Source organism: Nuphar pumila, chromosome 10 (genome assembly GCF_984573655.1).
Source record: "Nuphar pumila chromosome 10, dmNupPumi1.hap1.1, whole genome shotgun sequence".
Taxonomy (NCBI): Eukaryota; Viridiplantae; Streptophyta; class Magnoliopsida; order Nymphaeales; family Nymphaeaceae; genus Nuphar; species Nuphar pumila.
In genome coordinates, this window is record NC_143258.1 from 3,698,344 (window position 1) to 3,715,972 (window position 17,629).

At 40.3% G+C, this 17,629-nt stretch overlaps 1 protein-coding gene across 1 annotated transcript in view; it reads right to left on the bottom strand.

Annotated features, from left to right (window-relative positions):
* Positions 1-17,629, bottom strand: part of PMS1 (DNA mismatch repair protein) — a 44,481-nt gene that overhangs the window by 20,292 nt on the left and 6,560 nt on the right. Inside the window, exons 4-5 of the mRNA XM_090019911.1 lie at positions 10,594-10,883; positions 10,366-10,495 (exon numbers count right to left, since the gene is read on the bottom strand). Of these exons, the coding sequence (XP_089876037.1) occupies positions 10,366-10,495; positions 10,594-10,883 (420 nt within the window). The remainder of the gene's footprint in view (positions 1-10,365; positions 10,496-10,593; positions 10,884-17,629) is intronic.

The following is a 17,629-nucleotide window of genomic DNA, read 5'->3' on the forward strand; positions in this document are numbered from 1 at the left end:
CCAATCGCTTCAAGCTTAATAGGCATACTGTCATGCTTTTCATTTTGAGTTGATTTAGCCATCATAAAAGAATTCATTTGAACATAACCTAGATCATTTAGTTTATTTGGAGACAATCTATTTCTTCGAATGGTGAACTTTTTAAGCTCAGGAACACTTCCTTCATATACTTCCCACCAAACTCCTGCATGAAGTATAATGCAAGAAATTTATTTTTGTGATGGAAAATTGAAAATAATTTAAATAGTTACGAGGATGTGTTGTTGTGAGTAGTCACATTGCAACATCATCAAATAACTCTGGATCTCTTTTATGGTACTTCAATAATTCTGAAAAACAAAAATTCCCTTTTTTCTCAGCATCAACCATATTTTTAACAATCACCTTGATACCATCTTTTACTTCAGAATTGTCAAACTTTATACGACCATTAGACATTGAAGATGGATTAAGAAATCCAGCAGCTACACGAATAGCGTGAATAATGTTTTATGCTCTTCTGAACTCAAACAATTAATTTAACTGTGAATATTTGTCACTTTGGCCAATGTAATGACGTTTTATTGTCTCTCTTGCCCATTCCATTGCCTCATACAGATATCCTGTTGTTGATCCTTCACCAACAACCAATTGAAGCACTATAACAAGTGGTTCCAAGGCTTTAATTATGTCAGCTCCTTCAATCCAAAACCTTACACCTTGAATTACATTAGTGATTTGCACTCCTGGGGCTAATTGATTGTAATTTATTGTTCTCCATTCAATTGATGCTACCATTAGTCTCAACCCTTCTTCAACATCTAAGACAGATTGAAGTGTTAAAAAATTAGTTGCAAACCTTGTTTTGCAAAACCTCTTCAACTCTTTTCCACCAGTGAATTTTCTCATTAAATCTAAAACGATAGTATATCGGTAAAGATAATCTACTACCATTTTGATCTCATCCAGAACTCTTCTTATCCAATCAATTTCTTTATTGATATCCTTTAAAAGTAAATCAACTCCATGAGCAACGCATCTCATTTTGAGGATGTGAGGATGTTTTGCCTCTATTAATGCACCTGCAACTTCATAGTTAGAATAGAGGCATTATATGTGATAAATTGCATAAAATATTGTGGTCCTATATCTTCAATAACTGAACTGAGTAATTTATCTAAGAAAACTCCAGTCAATCTATTTTCAGATGTTTCAAACGCTTTTAAAATATTGTTCCTTTTGGGCATGAGGCAATCACATTAATGAAGGATTTTTCATACCTGTCCAAATATCGGACATAATAGTGCATTCTAGAATGGTCCCAATACTCTTTGATTGAAACGGCATATTTGTCAATATCCACCTTAGCATTATCCACTAGCTTAGTTCAGAGAGTCGAGTAACTTTATGGAGTATAACCAGTGCCAAAATTTGATACCACCTTAATTATCTCAACAAAAGATGGTGAACTAATAACATCAAAAGCAACATTATTCATAATGAAATCTTGACCAACCACTTTATCTACAAACCCTTTATCCTTTTTTATTGAACATCTCTGTCAAAATAGCTCGCGTTGAAGAACTAAAATCCTTTCCTTTATTAGTCACCATAGAGGAGCTGATCTTGCTTTTCTTTTTAGGATTTTTCTTTATCAATTCACTGGTAGCACATACTGCTAGTGCTTGAACATCATTAGGCACTTGAGCACATGGTCTAATATCATTACCTTCTTCTCTTGATAAATGAAACTTAAAGTGTGTAATGCTTCCATTATATTCATCCCCACAATATTTGCAATATTTTTTTGAATCTTGTTCAACAACATGATCCCAGAATGGGTTGTTTCCTTTACCATTGTTCTGCATTTAACAAACAAGGGAAGTTTAGCTCATTAATCTTCTAGCATTTCTGTCATTCTAATATATAAATAAATATATATATATATATAATGCTGAAAGTAACATTACAAATATGTCACAGACTGCAATGATTGTCACGTAGATGTTGCAAGAGCACATAAGAATGTATATGGTATACCACCCTACTGGATCCATCTGTGGGTTAGAGGCATTTTTACACATGTTATTCACTCGTTTGCAGCCAGGGTTATGGACCAACATGGACCGTGACCATTCATTTTCTTGTGTATCCACTTACTCTCACCCTACCAAGAACTTACCATCTCAACTCTATCCATCCACTGTCCCCTTTTAAAGGAGCTACTTACACTACAAATCCTAATGTTCATCCACCAATATTGTGCTAACACAGGGAAAAGAAGCCTGTGCCTATTTATACCACTTGTAGGCTTCAAAATGTTTAGTAGTATTGAGACTGTATATGTACATACGGGTCCAGATCTGGACCCGTATCTTTGTACTCTTACATGATAGATAATATCGGGTCTGGAATGAAGAATCAGAGACCCGATCCAATCTGTATTAAATATATAACAGGGAATATAGGGCACGATCTCTTATTGAGAATCGTGCTGCTCATTGCTGCCTCCTTTTCTTCTCTCCCTTTCTGCAATTTGAACCGGACACACAGGTGCGTGATTTCTGACATGGTATCAGAGCAGGTCAAGGTCTAACGATCAGGTCGAGTTTCTCTTCCCTTCTTATTTCCTTCTCAACGTGATTCTTGTTCTAAATCAGATTTTACCCTTCTCATTTCCTGAAAATCGATTTGATCATATTAGGTCAAATTAGTTTTCATCGTTTAGCCATTCTCTCTTCTCAACGTCAACTTGAATCTGATCATATCTGATCAGATCTGTTATCCTCTTTATTTCCCTAAAATCTCTTATTTCTCAAAATCAATTCAGGTCACACTAACCTGATTTTCCCTTTCTTTCAAAGTGGCAAATCAAATCTGATCATATCAGATCAGATTTGATTTCTTTGAATTCCGATCGCTACCTTTTCTCTTCCCTGACGTCGGATCTGATCATTTCAGATCAGACCTTGTTGTTTGAAGGCAGATTGAATTAAATCTGATTATGGCAAATCAAGTTTTCCTTCTGAATTAAATCTGATTACGGCAAATCAAGTTTTCCTTTCTCTTAACAGAGTCAAAAATAGAATCTGGTCATATCAGATCAGTTTTTTTATTTTTTAAATCCTGATCACTCTTATGCTGTCGTTTTAGATCTGATATTTCCAGCAAGGTTTCAGATCAGATCTGCAATCATTCCAAATCACGTTTTTGCAGAGTAAGGTTTCAGATCTGAAATCATTCCAAATCACGTTTCTGCAGAGTATTTTTAACTAACTGTAACAAGACTACAACAGCAACAACAACAACTACGCCTTCATCCCAAAACAATTGGGATCGGCGATATGAACCAAAAAAGAAAATCATTCTGGGTCTTCCACATGAATCCTTCTCCTCCAATCATTTCTATCCAATGTCATGTCCTCGGTGAGGTTCAAAGCATTCATATCCTTTCCTATCATCTCCATCCAAGTCTTCCTAGGCCTACCCCGACCTCTTTTAACTAATATATTTTCCCATTTCTCAATCCTTCTAATTGGAGCATCATTAGGCCTTCGCCAAATATGTCCAAACCACCGTAAACGATTCTCTCTCATCTTATTTTCAATGGGTGCAACGCCGACCTTCTTACGTATCTCCTCGTTCTGAATCTTATCTTTTATTGTATTTCCACACATTCATCTTAGCATACGCATCTCAGCTACACTCATTTTTTGAATATGATGTCTCTTGGCAGCCCAACATTCTGTACCATATAGTAAAGCGGGCTTAATAGTCGTCCTATAAAACTTTACCTTCAACCGCAATGGCATTCTACTATCACACAACACTCCAGTTGCACTTTTCCATTTCATCCACCCTATGTCACACGAACTCGGCTCCAAGGTCGACGCACCTGCGTCGACACGCACCGACACGGGTGCGGCTCGGACTCGGTCAACCCGACCCTGGGTACGGTCAACGCACCCAGGGTCATTTTGGTCCATTTTTTGGAATTTTTTTTTTATTTTCTGGACTACAGAATTTTAAAAAAAATAATCGGTGGGGGGGGGGGGGGGGGGCTGCACAGTGGATTGTGTTGTGCACAGTCACAGACTGTGACTGTGTTGTGTCTCTGCACTTTTTTTTTTAAATATATATATATATAGCCGAGTCCCCGTGTCCAAAAATTTTAAAACCGCGCCGCACCCGTGTCGCACCCACACCCGCACCCATGTGACATAGCATCCACCCTTTGAATGATAGATCACAAATATTTAAAACAATCATCCACCGGTATTTCTTGCTCACCAAGCTTCACTACACTCCCATCACTACTTCGTTGCTTACTAAACCGACATTCCATATATTATGTCTTACTCTTACTCAACTTAAAACCTCTTGCTTCCAATGTCTATCTCCATAATTCTAACTTAGCATTAACCCCAGCTCTAGACTCATCAATCAAAACAATATCATCAGCAAACAACATACACCACGGCACATTTTCTTGAATTGATCTCGTAAGCTCATCCATCACTATAGCAAATAGAAAAGGGCTTAAAGCAGAACCTTGATTGTAACATGATTGTCCACGCAAAAAAAAAGAGGTCGGACAAATATGTGTTGCTGGGTCATTGAATTGTTGAACAAAGGTTTCTCATCCTTCTCTTTCGTCATTCTTCTCATGGATTCTCTGTCACTTCCGTCCAATTTTCTTGGTCAACTCATATTTGAGAAATTGAATAACTCCAATTACTTGACCTGGAAGAGGCAAATTTTGCCTAATATTCGTAGTTTGGACCTCTCTGGTCACCTCGATGGAACGATTCATGCACCATCCGAGTCCATCCTGCAAGAAGAGCGAGACGATAAAGGGAAAGTTTCTAACAAACTCGTTCGCAATCCAGAGTTTACAACATGGAAAAGAAAAGATCAGGCTGGTGTGGCTTACATTACCTCTACCCTCTCTCAAGAGGTATTGGTGGCCATTCCAGACGAATGTTCAGCTAGAGAACTGTGGCAGATACTCGCACAAACTTATTTACAAATCTCAGAGGCTAGGATTCTGCGTTTAAAGAGAGGCTTTTTTATCTTGATGAAAGAGAATTTATCGGTTACATAATACATGAACAAAGTCAAGAGCATCACAGACCAACTAGCCATGGTGGGTTGTATAATTCCTTACAAAGAAAAAGTTCAACAGGCGTTGAATGGTCATGGATCTGACTATCACATGTTGGTCACCTTTCTATGCCTTCCTTCATTGCCTAACTTTGATGATATGCGCGTGAAACTACTGCAATATGAAGTCATTATTAGAGGTGAGGAGTTGGCTCTAAATTCCAACAATTATGAGGTTCTTGTCACAGGCATGGTGGCAGGACGAGGACGTAGAGGCTTTCGAGATGGGCGTAGATAGGGAAGAGGTAATCAAGGAGACCATGGATTACTTCCCATGCCTAACGTGTCACCAAACTCATTCTCAGAGAACCAATCTTCTAGACATATACCAACATGTTTTCAGTGCAACAAAAATGGGCACGTTAAGACAAATTGCTGGCATAATCTACAAAAAAAAGGCAAATTTAATGGTGTTGGGCCTTCCACTAGAGGACAAGCAAGGGATGAAACGGAGAATGTGAAGAATCTCTTGATTTCTGCTCTTTTTGAATTGAGCTTCAAGCATACTGAGCAGGGAACTTGGTACATTGACTCTGGGGCTGCCGCACATGTGACAGGTGATGTTGGTAAGATTTCACAACTCATCCCTTATTGTGGTAAATTTAGTATTAAAACTGGAGATGGTGCCCTTCACCCTATCTCTCATGTTGAAAATATTTCTCTTTCACTCCCCAATTTTTTACTTCGTTTATCTTATGTTTATCATTCACCTAGTATTGTTAAGAATGTTGTTTTTGTTTCTAAACTTGTCGATGATACTAATTCTTCTGTCGAATTTACTCCTATATGTATCAAGGATCTTTTTACGAATAAGACGCTCGTTGAAGAAGAACGACAGGGAAATATATATATCCTCAAGGAGTCTTCTTTTGTTCGTGTTGCTCCAATAAATCCACAGCCAGTTCAGCCAGTGTCATTCAAAGATTGTTTTAGTCTGTCTCAATGTAATAAGCCAAAAAACTGACATCGTCGTTTGGGTCAATGTAATCGTTCATTCATTGAGAGACTTGTGTCTAGTGGACTTATTCCACAGTCTAGTTTGAGTATTAAGTCTGATATTTCTCTTTGTTCCAGTTGCCATTTATGTAAGAGTCATGTTCTTCCATTTCACTCAATAAATCAAAAAGCTTTTGTGCCTTTTGAAATTATTTGTTTTGATGTTTAGGGACCTACCCCGCAATCTTCTTTATCGGGCAACTGCTATTATGTCACCTTTATCGATAGTTATTCCAGATATACTTTGATCTATTTTATGAAAAACAAATCTAAAGTGTTTGAGCTTTTTCGCTCAGTTTTTGCCCTAGTTTGTAATCAATTCTCATCTCAAATTCAATACTTCCAATGTGACGGTGGGGGAGAGTATTTATCAAAGGAATTTACTGAATTTCTCCAGGATAATGGAATAAGTAATTGAATATCTTGTCCACACACACCGCAACAAAATGGTGTGGCGAAAAGAAAACACCGGCACATTGTAGAAAATGCATTGAGCATGATACATGACACTCATGTTCCTTTAAACCCGTGGACGAAAGCTTTTCATTTTGTTGTGTACTTCATAAATCGACTGCCAATGAAATTGCTTGCGAATCAATCTCCTTATTTTACACTCTTTGGGACTCAGCCTGATTATAATGAATTGCGAGTGTTTAGATGTATATAATATGTTCATATTTACAGTTCCCAACATGACAAGTTCCAGAACAAGGCATGCAAGTGTAAGTTCGTTGGATATGTTGATTAATACATAGGTTATCGTTGCTACGACCCCACTACTAATCGCATCAGAGTTTCACGAAATGTTGTGTTTGATGAAACTCACACAGAGAGCTCACGAAGGGTAGAAGAACACAGCGTGAATGATGTAGGTTATCAATCGTGGCTTGTTGCTGAGGTGTTCAGTCAAATGGCTATGCACGATGCTACCTCATGTCATACACTATCGGTTGAACAGAATGAACCTGATGTGCACCCACAAAGGGAAGAGTCGCCAAATACGTAGGATACTATGCCTACCGTTTCAGATATTACAAAGTTCCAAGGGGTTGTCTATATACGACGAAATAAAGACAATGCTCAGTGAACTGATGTGCAACTCAGAAGGACTGAGGATTCGTCATCCTATTGAAAGATGGGTTAGTTATAACTTCTCTACAAACTTACAGTTGTTCATCTCCCATATTGAAAAGCAGGATGAACCTATTAGTTTTTCACAAGCATCTATGTCACTCAAATGGATTAAATCCATGAACGAGGAAATGAAAGCCTTACATGAGTTTGGAACTTGGGAGATTGTTCTTAGACCATTAGACAAAAATGTTGTAGGGTCTAAATGGGTCTATAAAATAAAGTATAAACCTGATGGATCTATTGAACGCTAAAAGGCGAGGTTGGTGGCAAAAAGTTTCACTCAAGAATACGAGCAAGATTATGATGAGACCTTTAGTCATGTGGTCAAGATGGAAACTATTCGATTAATTTTGTCTTTGTCAGTTCAGTATGGATGGACTCTCAGTCAGCTTGATGTCAAAAATGCATTTTTAGATGGTAGTCTGAAAGAATAGGTGTATATGGAGCAACCCTCTAGTTATGCAGAATATAGCCTCAGCACATATGTTTGCAAACTACGAAGATCCATCTATGGGTTAAAGTAGGCTTCTCGTTCATGGTTTGACAGCTTTTCCCTTGAAGTTCAACGATATGGTTTCATTCATTCTCATCTCGATCATTCATTGTTTATTTTCTGCGATTATCAGGTACGTACATTGATTCTTATATATGTGGATGATATTATTATTACTGGGAACTCCGATAAACACATAGAAGCTACCAAGGCCTTACTGAGTCGACAGTTTAAGATGAAAGATTTGGGAGTCTTGCGTTATTTCTTGGGAGTTGAAGTGGATAGACAGAATGGATCTCTTTCATTAACTCAACACAAATATACCTTGGATTTATTGGATAAGGCATGCATGACAGATTGTAAACCACTATCCACTCCTAGTGTATTAAATCATAAGCTCAGTGCTCAGGATGGAGAATCATACAAAGACTCCAGGCAATATCGTAGTCTCGTGGGTATGCTTTAATACCTCACCTTGACCAGACCAGACATTATGTATGCAGTGAATCAAGTGTCACAATTCATGCATGACCCACGAACAGAGCATATGAATGATGTTAAGAGAATCCTTCGATATTTAAAAAGAACTCTTGGAGACAGTCTTATTTATCATCGGTCCAAGTCCAAAGGAGAGCGACATTGATTGGATGTATACATAGATGCAGATTGGGATGGAGATCCAAATGGCAGGCGATCGATTTCTGGATATTGTGTTTTCCTTGACGGAAACTTGATAGCATGGAGTAGCAGGAAACAATGTGCAGTTGCACGATCCAGTACAGAAGTTGAGTACCGATCTATCATGGCTGCTACAACAGAGGCTACATGGTTGAGACATCTTTTGACTGAGATCGAAGAATCTATTATGCCAACCAATCTCTTTTGTGATAATCAGAGTGCCATACAAATTGCCTTCAACGCCATTCATCACAGTCATACCAAGCATATAGACATTGATCAACACTTCATTCAACAAAAGATCGAAGATCGAGAAGTTGAACCAGCCTATATTCCCACGACTGATAAAGTGACAGATTTGTTTACTAAGGGCCTTACCAGCATTCACTTTTATTTTTTGAAGAACAAGTTGTCCATGGTTCAAAACCATGCACAACTTGAGGGAGGCTATTGAGACTGTATATGTACATACGGGTCCAGATCTGGACCCGTATCTTTGTACTCTTACATGATAGATAATATCAGGTCTGGACTGAAGAATCACAAACCCGATCCAATCTGTATTAAATATATAACAGGGAATATAGGGCACGATCTCTTATTGAGAATCGTGCTGCTCATTGCTGCCTCCTTTTCTTCTCTCCCTTTCTGCAATCTGAACCGGACACACCGGTGCGTGATTTCTGACAAGTAGACTACCAAGCATAACCACTCAAGCCTAAGCCTGGTTCAGAAGATAATCCATCTGAACTCAGGCAAGCCTCAGGCTTAAACTAAAGAGGCCAATCCCCCCAACCAACAATCCAGTTTTTACCACAAGTCACTAGCCCCATCATCCAGTTTATAAGCACAAATAAAGATGACAAAAAAGCTTACCGTAACCCACAGTTGGAAAAACACCCAAAAGAAGAAGACAACAGGTACCTGCTACTTCTCAATGTCTTATAGTTTCATCAAATGGGGAAGGCCAATGAGGGAAACTGAATGGTAAAGTGAAAAAGAAGAAAACATGGAAAAAAAGGACAAAAGTTATTTTGGAGCAAGAACACAAGCAGAATCTGTAGATTTATTTTTACTGAGACATTGAAGTGTTGGTTAATATTTTCTTTCCATTCTAATTTTTCCAGTTTTCTTTTTTAGAGTGTTATTTTTTGTTTGAATCTTTCAAGAAATTTATTTTCAAAGGTTTGGGTTTTTCAGTTTTTTTTAAAGTATCAAGAAAACGTGTTTGAAATGGTCAACCAAAAAAGATGTGTTTTTACCCGAAGTTTTGAAAGAGATGCCGCTCTACTTGTTTTCTGACGTTTACAGTTTTTTTGAAAAGAAAAAAACCATATAAATCAGTGTTTTGCTAACACTGGTTCAGAAGCAAGTTCCCAGGATGCAAGCTTTTGAAGTTTTTAGATATGTTCTAATTTAACCCTAAAACTATAGCTTACTCCTAGTAAATCTAGGTGCATTCAATATCGTTCTTTGAGTTTGACCTTTCCCACGCTAAAGCAGCACTAGTGGGTGCTCATTCTGTTGCCAAGTCTGAACGCCTGCAGTGCACATCCGATGCCAGGATGTTATCCACCAGGTATCATCTCTGACAAAATATTGATAAATAACAATGCATTTTCCTCTCAGCATTGGCACTGTAAAAGTTACATTGTGTATTTATCTGACAAAAATGTGGTCTGGTGTACTGCATTAACATAAAAGAAAAAACCACAAATCTCTAGAAAGCTTCATTTACAAGCAAGCAAGCAGGTGAAATACACTTGGTGAAGATGACATCCATAAATGAAATCTAAGGTTGTCATATACCAACAGCCTAAAGAAAAAAAATCTAAATCTTGACAAGTGAATTTTAAAGCCTAATCTGAAACTGTCCAAGATGACAAAAACAACAAATCTAACAAGAAAAGAATCCTAATGACCTTCATTCTAGCAAACTTTTCTTTTCTGAAGGACTTCTCTAACTCTCTAGTTGCAGCATCCAGTGCCCTTGCTTTTGCTTCCTCGTCTTCAGGCAGGCAACTTTTCTCAATAGTTGCAGCAGAATAGCACCTAAAAATGCAAGCACACCAAGAGAAATACGCCATGACTAACACTACAAGATCAACCTTATATAATCCTTCTACAAAAATACATAAACTTTTACTGACCTGTTTAGAGTCCCATTTCTTTTTACACAGTTATTGGAACATAACATTGACAGTCTCTGCTCCCTTCTGTTTATAAGATCACTCATATTAAAATGCAAAGTTGGGCATCTTTCCAGGTGATCGTCAGACAATTTAATCTTTTTTGGGGTTTGCACAATTACATTACTAGATGCTCGTAATATCTGAGATGCATCAGCAGTTCTCTCAACCATATGTTCATCACAATTATCAGGAGAATCCTCTGGACCTGTATGACTAGCCATCAATTCTTCTTCACTTGCCAACTTTTCCTGCAAAACATCAAAAGTTATTTCCAGAAGAATAAGAGTACCATCAAAATTTTCATGCACCATTTCTGAAAGTATGCATACGATGCATAATTGTGTATGCACCCCCCTCCCCCTTTCAAAAACATGCATGTGCGAGCAACATACACAAGCTCACACATTGTAGAATTAAATTAAACAAGGCATAAGGGAAGAAATGAAAACATCGGTCAAGAAACAGCACCTTCAGCAAAGAACGAAGAAATGTCAAATTAAACACATGGCAAAGTCATAACTAAGCAGACATAATTATATTTAAACTTTGATATTCCCAAGTGGTTAAACTTAGGAGGATTAAAGCAACTTTATGTCTCTACTAGACTTGCATTCTCTACCTCAAGGGATGTAGTACAATTTTACTTTTTATTCTTTACAAATATGTGCACTTCAAGCTAATCTAAGGGCAGTTGTGTTATTGTATCCTGCACATTAAATATGGCATCACTGAATTAGCTGTTGAGAGAGAGAGAGAGAGTTACAAAGAAATTGCTGTGACCATAGTACCTAAAGCTTTTTCCTGAAATTTCTGGGCATGGAAAAACTTAAAAAATTGATCATCTTTTCCCTTTTCAGAGGTACAGAAAGCTAATTAAAGAAATTAAAAGGAAAATCAGGCCCTGCTTGAATCTGTTTTTTATTTATTGCTTACAAAAACAAATTAAAGCACATTTTATAAAGAAGATACCTGCCCTTGTTTTTAATTAAGTGAATGTTTGGAACTTTGGATCACCAACTATTTAAATTTTAATGAACAAGAAAAGAAGATTAGTTAGTAATGGTGATGGTGGATGGGGATTGTAGCGGTGGTAGTGGTGGATGGTGGTGATGATAATGGTGATGGTGGATGGTAGTGGTAACAATGGTGGTGGTGGTGGTGGTGATGACACAATGATGGTGGCAGTGGTGGGGCTGGTGTTGGATGGTGGTGGTGGTAATGCTGGTGATGACATAATGATGGTGGCAGTGGTGGTGGTGGTGACAGTAATGGTGATGGTAGTGACGGTGGTGGTGACAGTAATGGTGATGGTGGTGGTGGCAATGGTGATGGTGGTGGTAATGGTGATGATGGTAGTGGCAATGGTAATGACAATTGTGACGCCCCAAACCCCGACCTTGTAAAACTTTTGGTTTTTGAGCAAATTTTTTTTTATATATGGAGTTTAAAACAACCAACGAAAGTACAAAAAGGAAACAAGGGTAAAACAAAGGCCGCAACTCTGAGCGAGCCACAATAAGTAAAACAAACCACAAGTCAAATCAAAATACATTTCATTACCACAATGTTTACAAAACTACAAAACGAGACTGAGTACATCAAATCAAAACAGTCTCTCAAAAATGAGAGGAAAAACCCCTCAAACCCCAAAACCAGAAGGAGCCAAGATCTGCTGCTAAGTGAGAGTCTCAAGTCTTCCGTTGTGCGCCATCGCATCGTCGTTACGTCTACTCATCATCTGTATCCCCATAAAACGGGGTCAGTACTCTTGCGAGTTGGTCAAATAAACCATCCATATATTATCATTTTTATGGAAAAGCATACAGTAAGAAGCATGATACAGGTATGCTACAACTACAAGTAACAGGCTATGACTAGCATGATGGAACAGTTAGAAACATTTAAATAAAAATAAAAGTGAGTGTCAGGTAAGTGCACGTGTTACAAGACTGTACAACAATGAAGTAACAAGTGCAACAACTATAGCAACAGAACGAGAACTAAGCAACAAGCTAAACATACGTAATGAAAGTACGAGCAGTGCTAAAGCAAACACACAACTAGAGTATGTCAGTCTATTTGGTTAGTACTTATGTTCTTCTGATTACTCCTTCGGGTACGCGAAGGAACCTCGCATTCTGTGAGACATGCACCCGGTGTCTCTTATTTAATTTCTAGTGTGATAACCGGGGATGCTACAAACTGAGTAAACCACATGCGGGCAGCGCGCAACTAAGAGAAACATTTCGCAGGAGCAAAGGATTGCAATCCATACTACTGCAGTAGTAGAGGTCCCTGAAAAGGATTACCTCAACCTCCCTAACTCTGAGTAACCGGAGGTCAAAGGGCGCTACGGCTCCTCAAAAGAAAGTGTCGTAGTAACGACGCGTCACTCAGGGTTATACCATTCACCATCTCTCTGGGTGAACCATCTTTGTGAATGGGGCGTGGCAGGTTTATCTTATTTAGGCTCAATTGTCAAGTCATATCTCCTCTTGAGGTATTTATGCCTTGTGGTCCCCACGGGGTACGCAAACGAGGACTTAGTCTGCCCATTCACGTGCTCAATCTCTCACGGCCATAGAAGAGCACATCGCCTGTGAAGACGATTTCAACACCATTTTCATTTTATACCTAAGGTATCACAATACTTGAGCTCTCTCTCACGAACAAGGGGTCGTTGCCCGAAGACTCCAACTGAGTCGCAAACCTCAACAGGTAATTTGTGTTATACCCTCATGGTGTTTCAATTTTCAAGTGTATGTCACGTCGAGTGTGAAGCACGCCTCCAGTGCGTAATATATTCGTCACTATACGAACATGAGCCAACAACAAGTAACACTCGACAAATCAAAACTAGTGACATATGTGTCAGGGTATGTTAACATGCACGTGCAAAACAAGTAAAGCCACACAGTTTCAGACATTCGCACAAGTATCGAGCAAGAGCAACGATACAAACATATATTTAATAAATGACACATTCCAATATCTTCGAGCGATACGAGGATCAAACTACATATACAATCACTATCGTTCGTGCAAAGAGTGTTCCGAGCTTGGAATATGTATTTCCTAAATACGCGTATTTCAAACGTCATACCGCAGCAAAACTCGCATAGTGAAACCTTCTGCAAAGGATCTTCGCGAAAATCAACACTCACGAGTGTCATGAATGAATATTAACTTAATCTCATTTGTATGGGAATTACATTAGCATTTTCAAGAGCGTGGCTGCACAAAGGGGGCACGAAGGAAGTCATCTACCGAAGGTGTCCGAGAAAAATACACGCAAGTGTATAGCATGACACGCGTCATAAGTTCAACATATCGTTGCCGCAATGTGACAGCGAGGCACGGGCATTCGATGCCCAAGATCGCAACAATCTTGTTGTCCACTAGTTAATTTTTTCTCGCTTTAACTTGTTGCTTCGCCTTGCAGGTTGGCGGCAACGAGGGGGAATTGCAACCAGTTTGCTGAGCTCCCAAGGGAGGCTCAGCTAGGTCTGGTCCCAGTGGGATTAGACCCAGCTAGGCTCACGAACCCACCTTGGTCTGAGCCCAAGGTGGTTCGGACCGAACTTGTGCCTCCAAGGGGAACCGGTTGGTGGTGTGCCAACCGACCCATCGGCAAGACCGTACCTTGCGTGGTCTAAGCAACACAGGTCTGAGCCCGAGAATGGCTCAGACCATGGGCTGCTAAGGGTACAACCCAGTCCCACGGGTTGCTAAATGAGCAGCGAGGCTGCCCGGGGCCCTTAGCACCCGGTGCCATTGTGGTGCCAAGGCAACGGTGGAAATGGTGGGGTCTGGTCCTCGAGACCAGACCGTAACCAAGCCACCATCCCTGGTCTGAACTAAGTGTTCAGACCAGGTGCTGCAGTAGCAGCTGGGCCCCCACACAACACCCAAGCCGGTGGGCTACCCCAAGGCCACACCAAGTTGGACCAGACCCAGCTGGGTCCAACACAAGGCGTCCCTGGTCTGAACCAAAAGGTTTGGACCAGGGCTGCAGCCTTCAGCCCACACCCATCTATCGGGTGGGCTGAAAGTGCATGCCCAAGGTGTGCGGCTAGCACCCCACAAGGTGGGTCTAGCCCAAACTGCATGGTCTGGACCCTGTGGGCCCAAACCTTGCTAAGTCAACGGTCAAGGGGTTGTGCAAGCCCCCTGGTCTGAACCAAAAAGTGGTTCGGACCAGGGCTGCAGCCGCAGCCCATGCCCCAACAATGTGGGTGCTCCCAAGGGAGCAACTAGCACCCTGTTTGGGTGGTGCAGACCTGGCAGCATGGTCTGGACCCTGTGGGTCCAGACCCTGCTGGGTCAAGGGAGGTGGCTGAGCTGGCTAGGGGTCAATACCCCTTGGTCTGACCCGGGAAGGGGTCCAGACCAGGGCCAGTCCATGGCCTGCGCCCCACAAGGTGGGTGAGCCCAAGGCCAAACCCAGGTGCTATGAGCACTCGGTTCGTAGTTGCTGCACAACAGCTAAGGGGAAGGGTCCCCAATGGTGACTCCACTCAGTGAGTGGGTCACCCAGGTTGGTCTGGGTCCCGTAATGGCCCAGACCTCCCTGCCACAACAAGGAGGCCGCAGCAGCAGCCCAGCTGGGGCTGCTGCGGTGGGTTGCTTAAGGCGCACAAGGGGGAAGCATAAGGGGAGCCCGGACTGACCGACCCTTGGTCAGTCCAGGGGCTTGCTGCATAGGTTGCAGCAGCCTCCACCAGGGCCATGGAGCCCAAAACGAAGCCACACAAGGCCTGGGTTGGTTGCGAAGGAGCCCAGCCCGGCTGCCAACAAGCTCAACCCCACTAGGGGCGTTTCCCACCAAAACAACGAAAGCAAATGGTGCATTTCAAGGGAGTATAAAGAGGAAACATGCTATAGTGTACATGGAGCAGAAAGAAAGAATGAAAAAGGAAACTGATGGCGTTTCCTCACAACATACTCATGGCTTGAAGCCATTACAAATCGATTTGCATCTTATAAGTGCAAACCGATCTAAAGACAATGCTTGCAACTTATGTTTTACCAAAAAAATAATAACATGGGGGAGGTAACTCACCTTGGAGGAGGATGAAGTCCTTCTTCAGTTGGGGAAGGTGTCAAACACAGTCACACACACACAGCCCAAGTGAGAAAGAAAGGAGACGATGGGGGAGAAGAGAGAAGGAGAGAGGGGAGGAGAAAGATCTGATCTTTCTCTCTCCTCTCTTTCTCTTGGTCTTATAAGGGAGACAAGAGGGGATAGAGATGGAAGGTTGGGAGGCATGGAGGGAGAGATGGATGGTCCTCCATCTCCACGCCCCCCCTACCTCTCAAGTCTAGGTCAAGGGCGGGCCCCAATCACCCCCACCAACTCTCCCCTAAATCGCTCCTTGATTTAGTTCAAAATCCGATTTTTTTTAATCTCATTTTATTATTATTATTTTTTTTGTTTGAATTTCCATTAAGTGCAGCTTGGGCTACCCCCTAAGGGGCGCCCAAGCTATGCCAACTACTTCTTGAAATGCCAAAAAACACCCTCAAATGTGTTTTTTTCATACTTTTCAAAAATCCTTTATAAAATGCATTTTTTTGAAATTCGTTTTTAATATTTATCAAAGTAGCATGGGCTGATATGGGCCCCATGCTAACCACTTTCTAAATATGCCCAAAACAAACTCTCTTTTTGAAACTTTTTGAAAAAACTCACTTAGGTTTTGTAAAAATTGCAATTTACTTATTTAAAAACCCTAATTGCTTTTTATTTAAAAAACTAGGTTTTAAATGGTTTAAGTGCCTTAATTTAAACTTATATTTCATAAATTACAACCTAAGTTTTAAAATCATTTACTTAGATTTTCAATTCGGACGAAATTTGTCTTCGTTATGACTCGTACCTTGTCGATATACCTTTTTTCGCCAAATTACATAAAATAACGAGGCATTTTCCTCGTTGAGGTTCCGAATTCGGGGAGTAACAAATTAGATATATAGTAAATCTAATCTAGGAATATCGAAATTTAATTCCTCATAGGTTGCCCTTAATCGCTTCGTAGTTCAAAAATTACGCGATTTAGGACCTCGTAATTACATATGCATAATTACGAGAAATTCTCGCGATAATACGAGAAATATCAACACTGAAACACATTACATATAAAATTATCTCAGAAATATTGTGGGCCTTACAACAATGGTGATAGTGGTGGTGGCAATGGTGATGGTGGTGACAGTGGTAGTGGTGATGGTAACGGTGATGTTGGTAGTGGTGTCATAAAATGGCACAAAATCCGAGGCACAAGAGAAAAGAGATAATAATGAATTCACCAAAGACAAAATAACAATAATAATAATAATTTATTTTATTAATTCTTCAAAACATAAATACATACAAAAACCCATACTGTACTCACACTCATACATACACCATACACACATCACACATGCATACATCATACACACTCACACACATCACACATGCTAACACACCTGATCACTCTCTCACCATTCACTTACACACACTTATATATACAAGGAGAAGGACTAGCCTAGCGGCTAGTTGGACCTCCTCCAACTAGCCGTTAGGCATAGTCCTAATAGCTAGGGGTGTCAACGGGTCGAGTTTGGTTCGGACCCAGGTGAAACAAGACTTGGACCAGATTTTTGGGTATGATATCGGGTCTACTATAAGAGAAACCATACCCGAATCCAATAAGAACTACATGAACCAGACCCGGGCCATACCCGGCAAAATAATATTTTTTATCATTTTTACATTGAAAATTTGCGGGTCTTAATCGGAACTCGGGTCAGGCCCAAGCCTGGTATAAAATTTCATAAACTATACCCGGGTTCATGTATTAATCGAACATTCAGGTTCGGACCCGGGTCTTAATCGGGTCTTCTTATTTGTCACCATACCCGGACCCTATAGGGTTTGGTCCGGGTCGGGTCTGGGCAAACCCAACCCGGTGACACTGCTAATAATAGCTAGTTTTGGTCAACCTAGTTT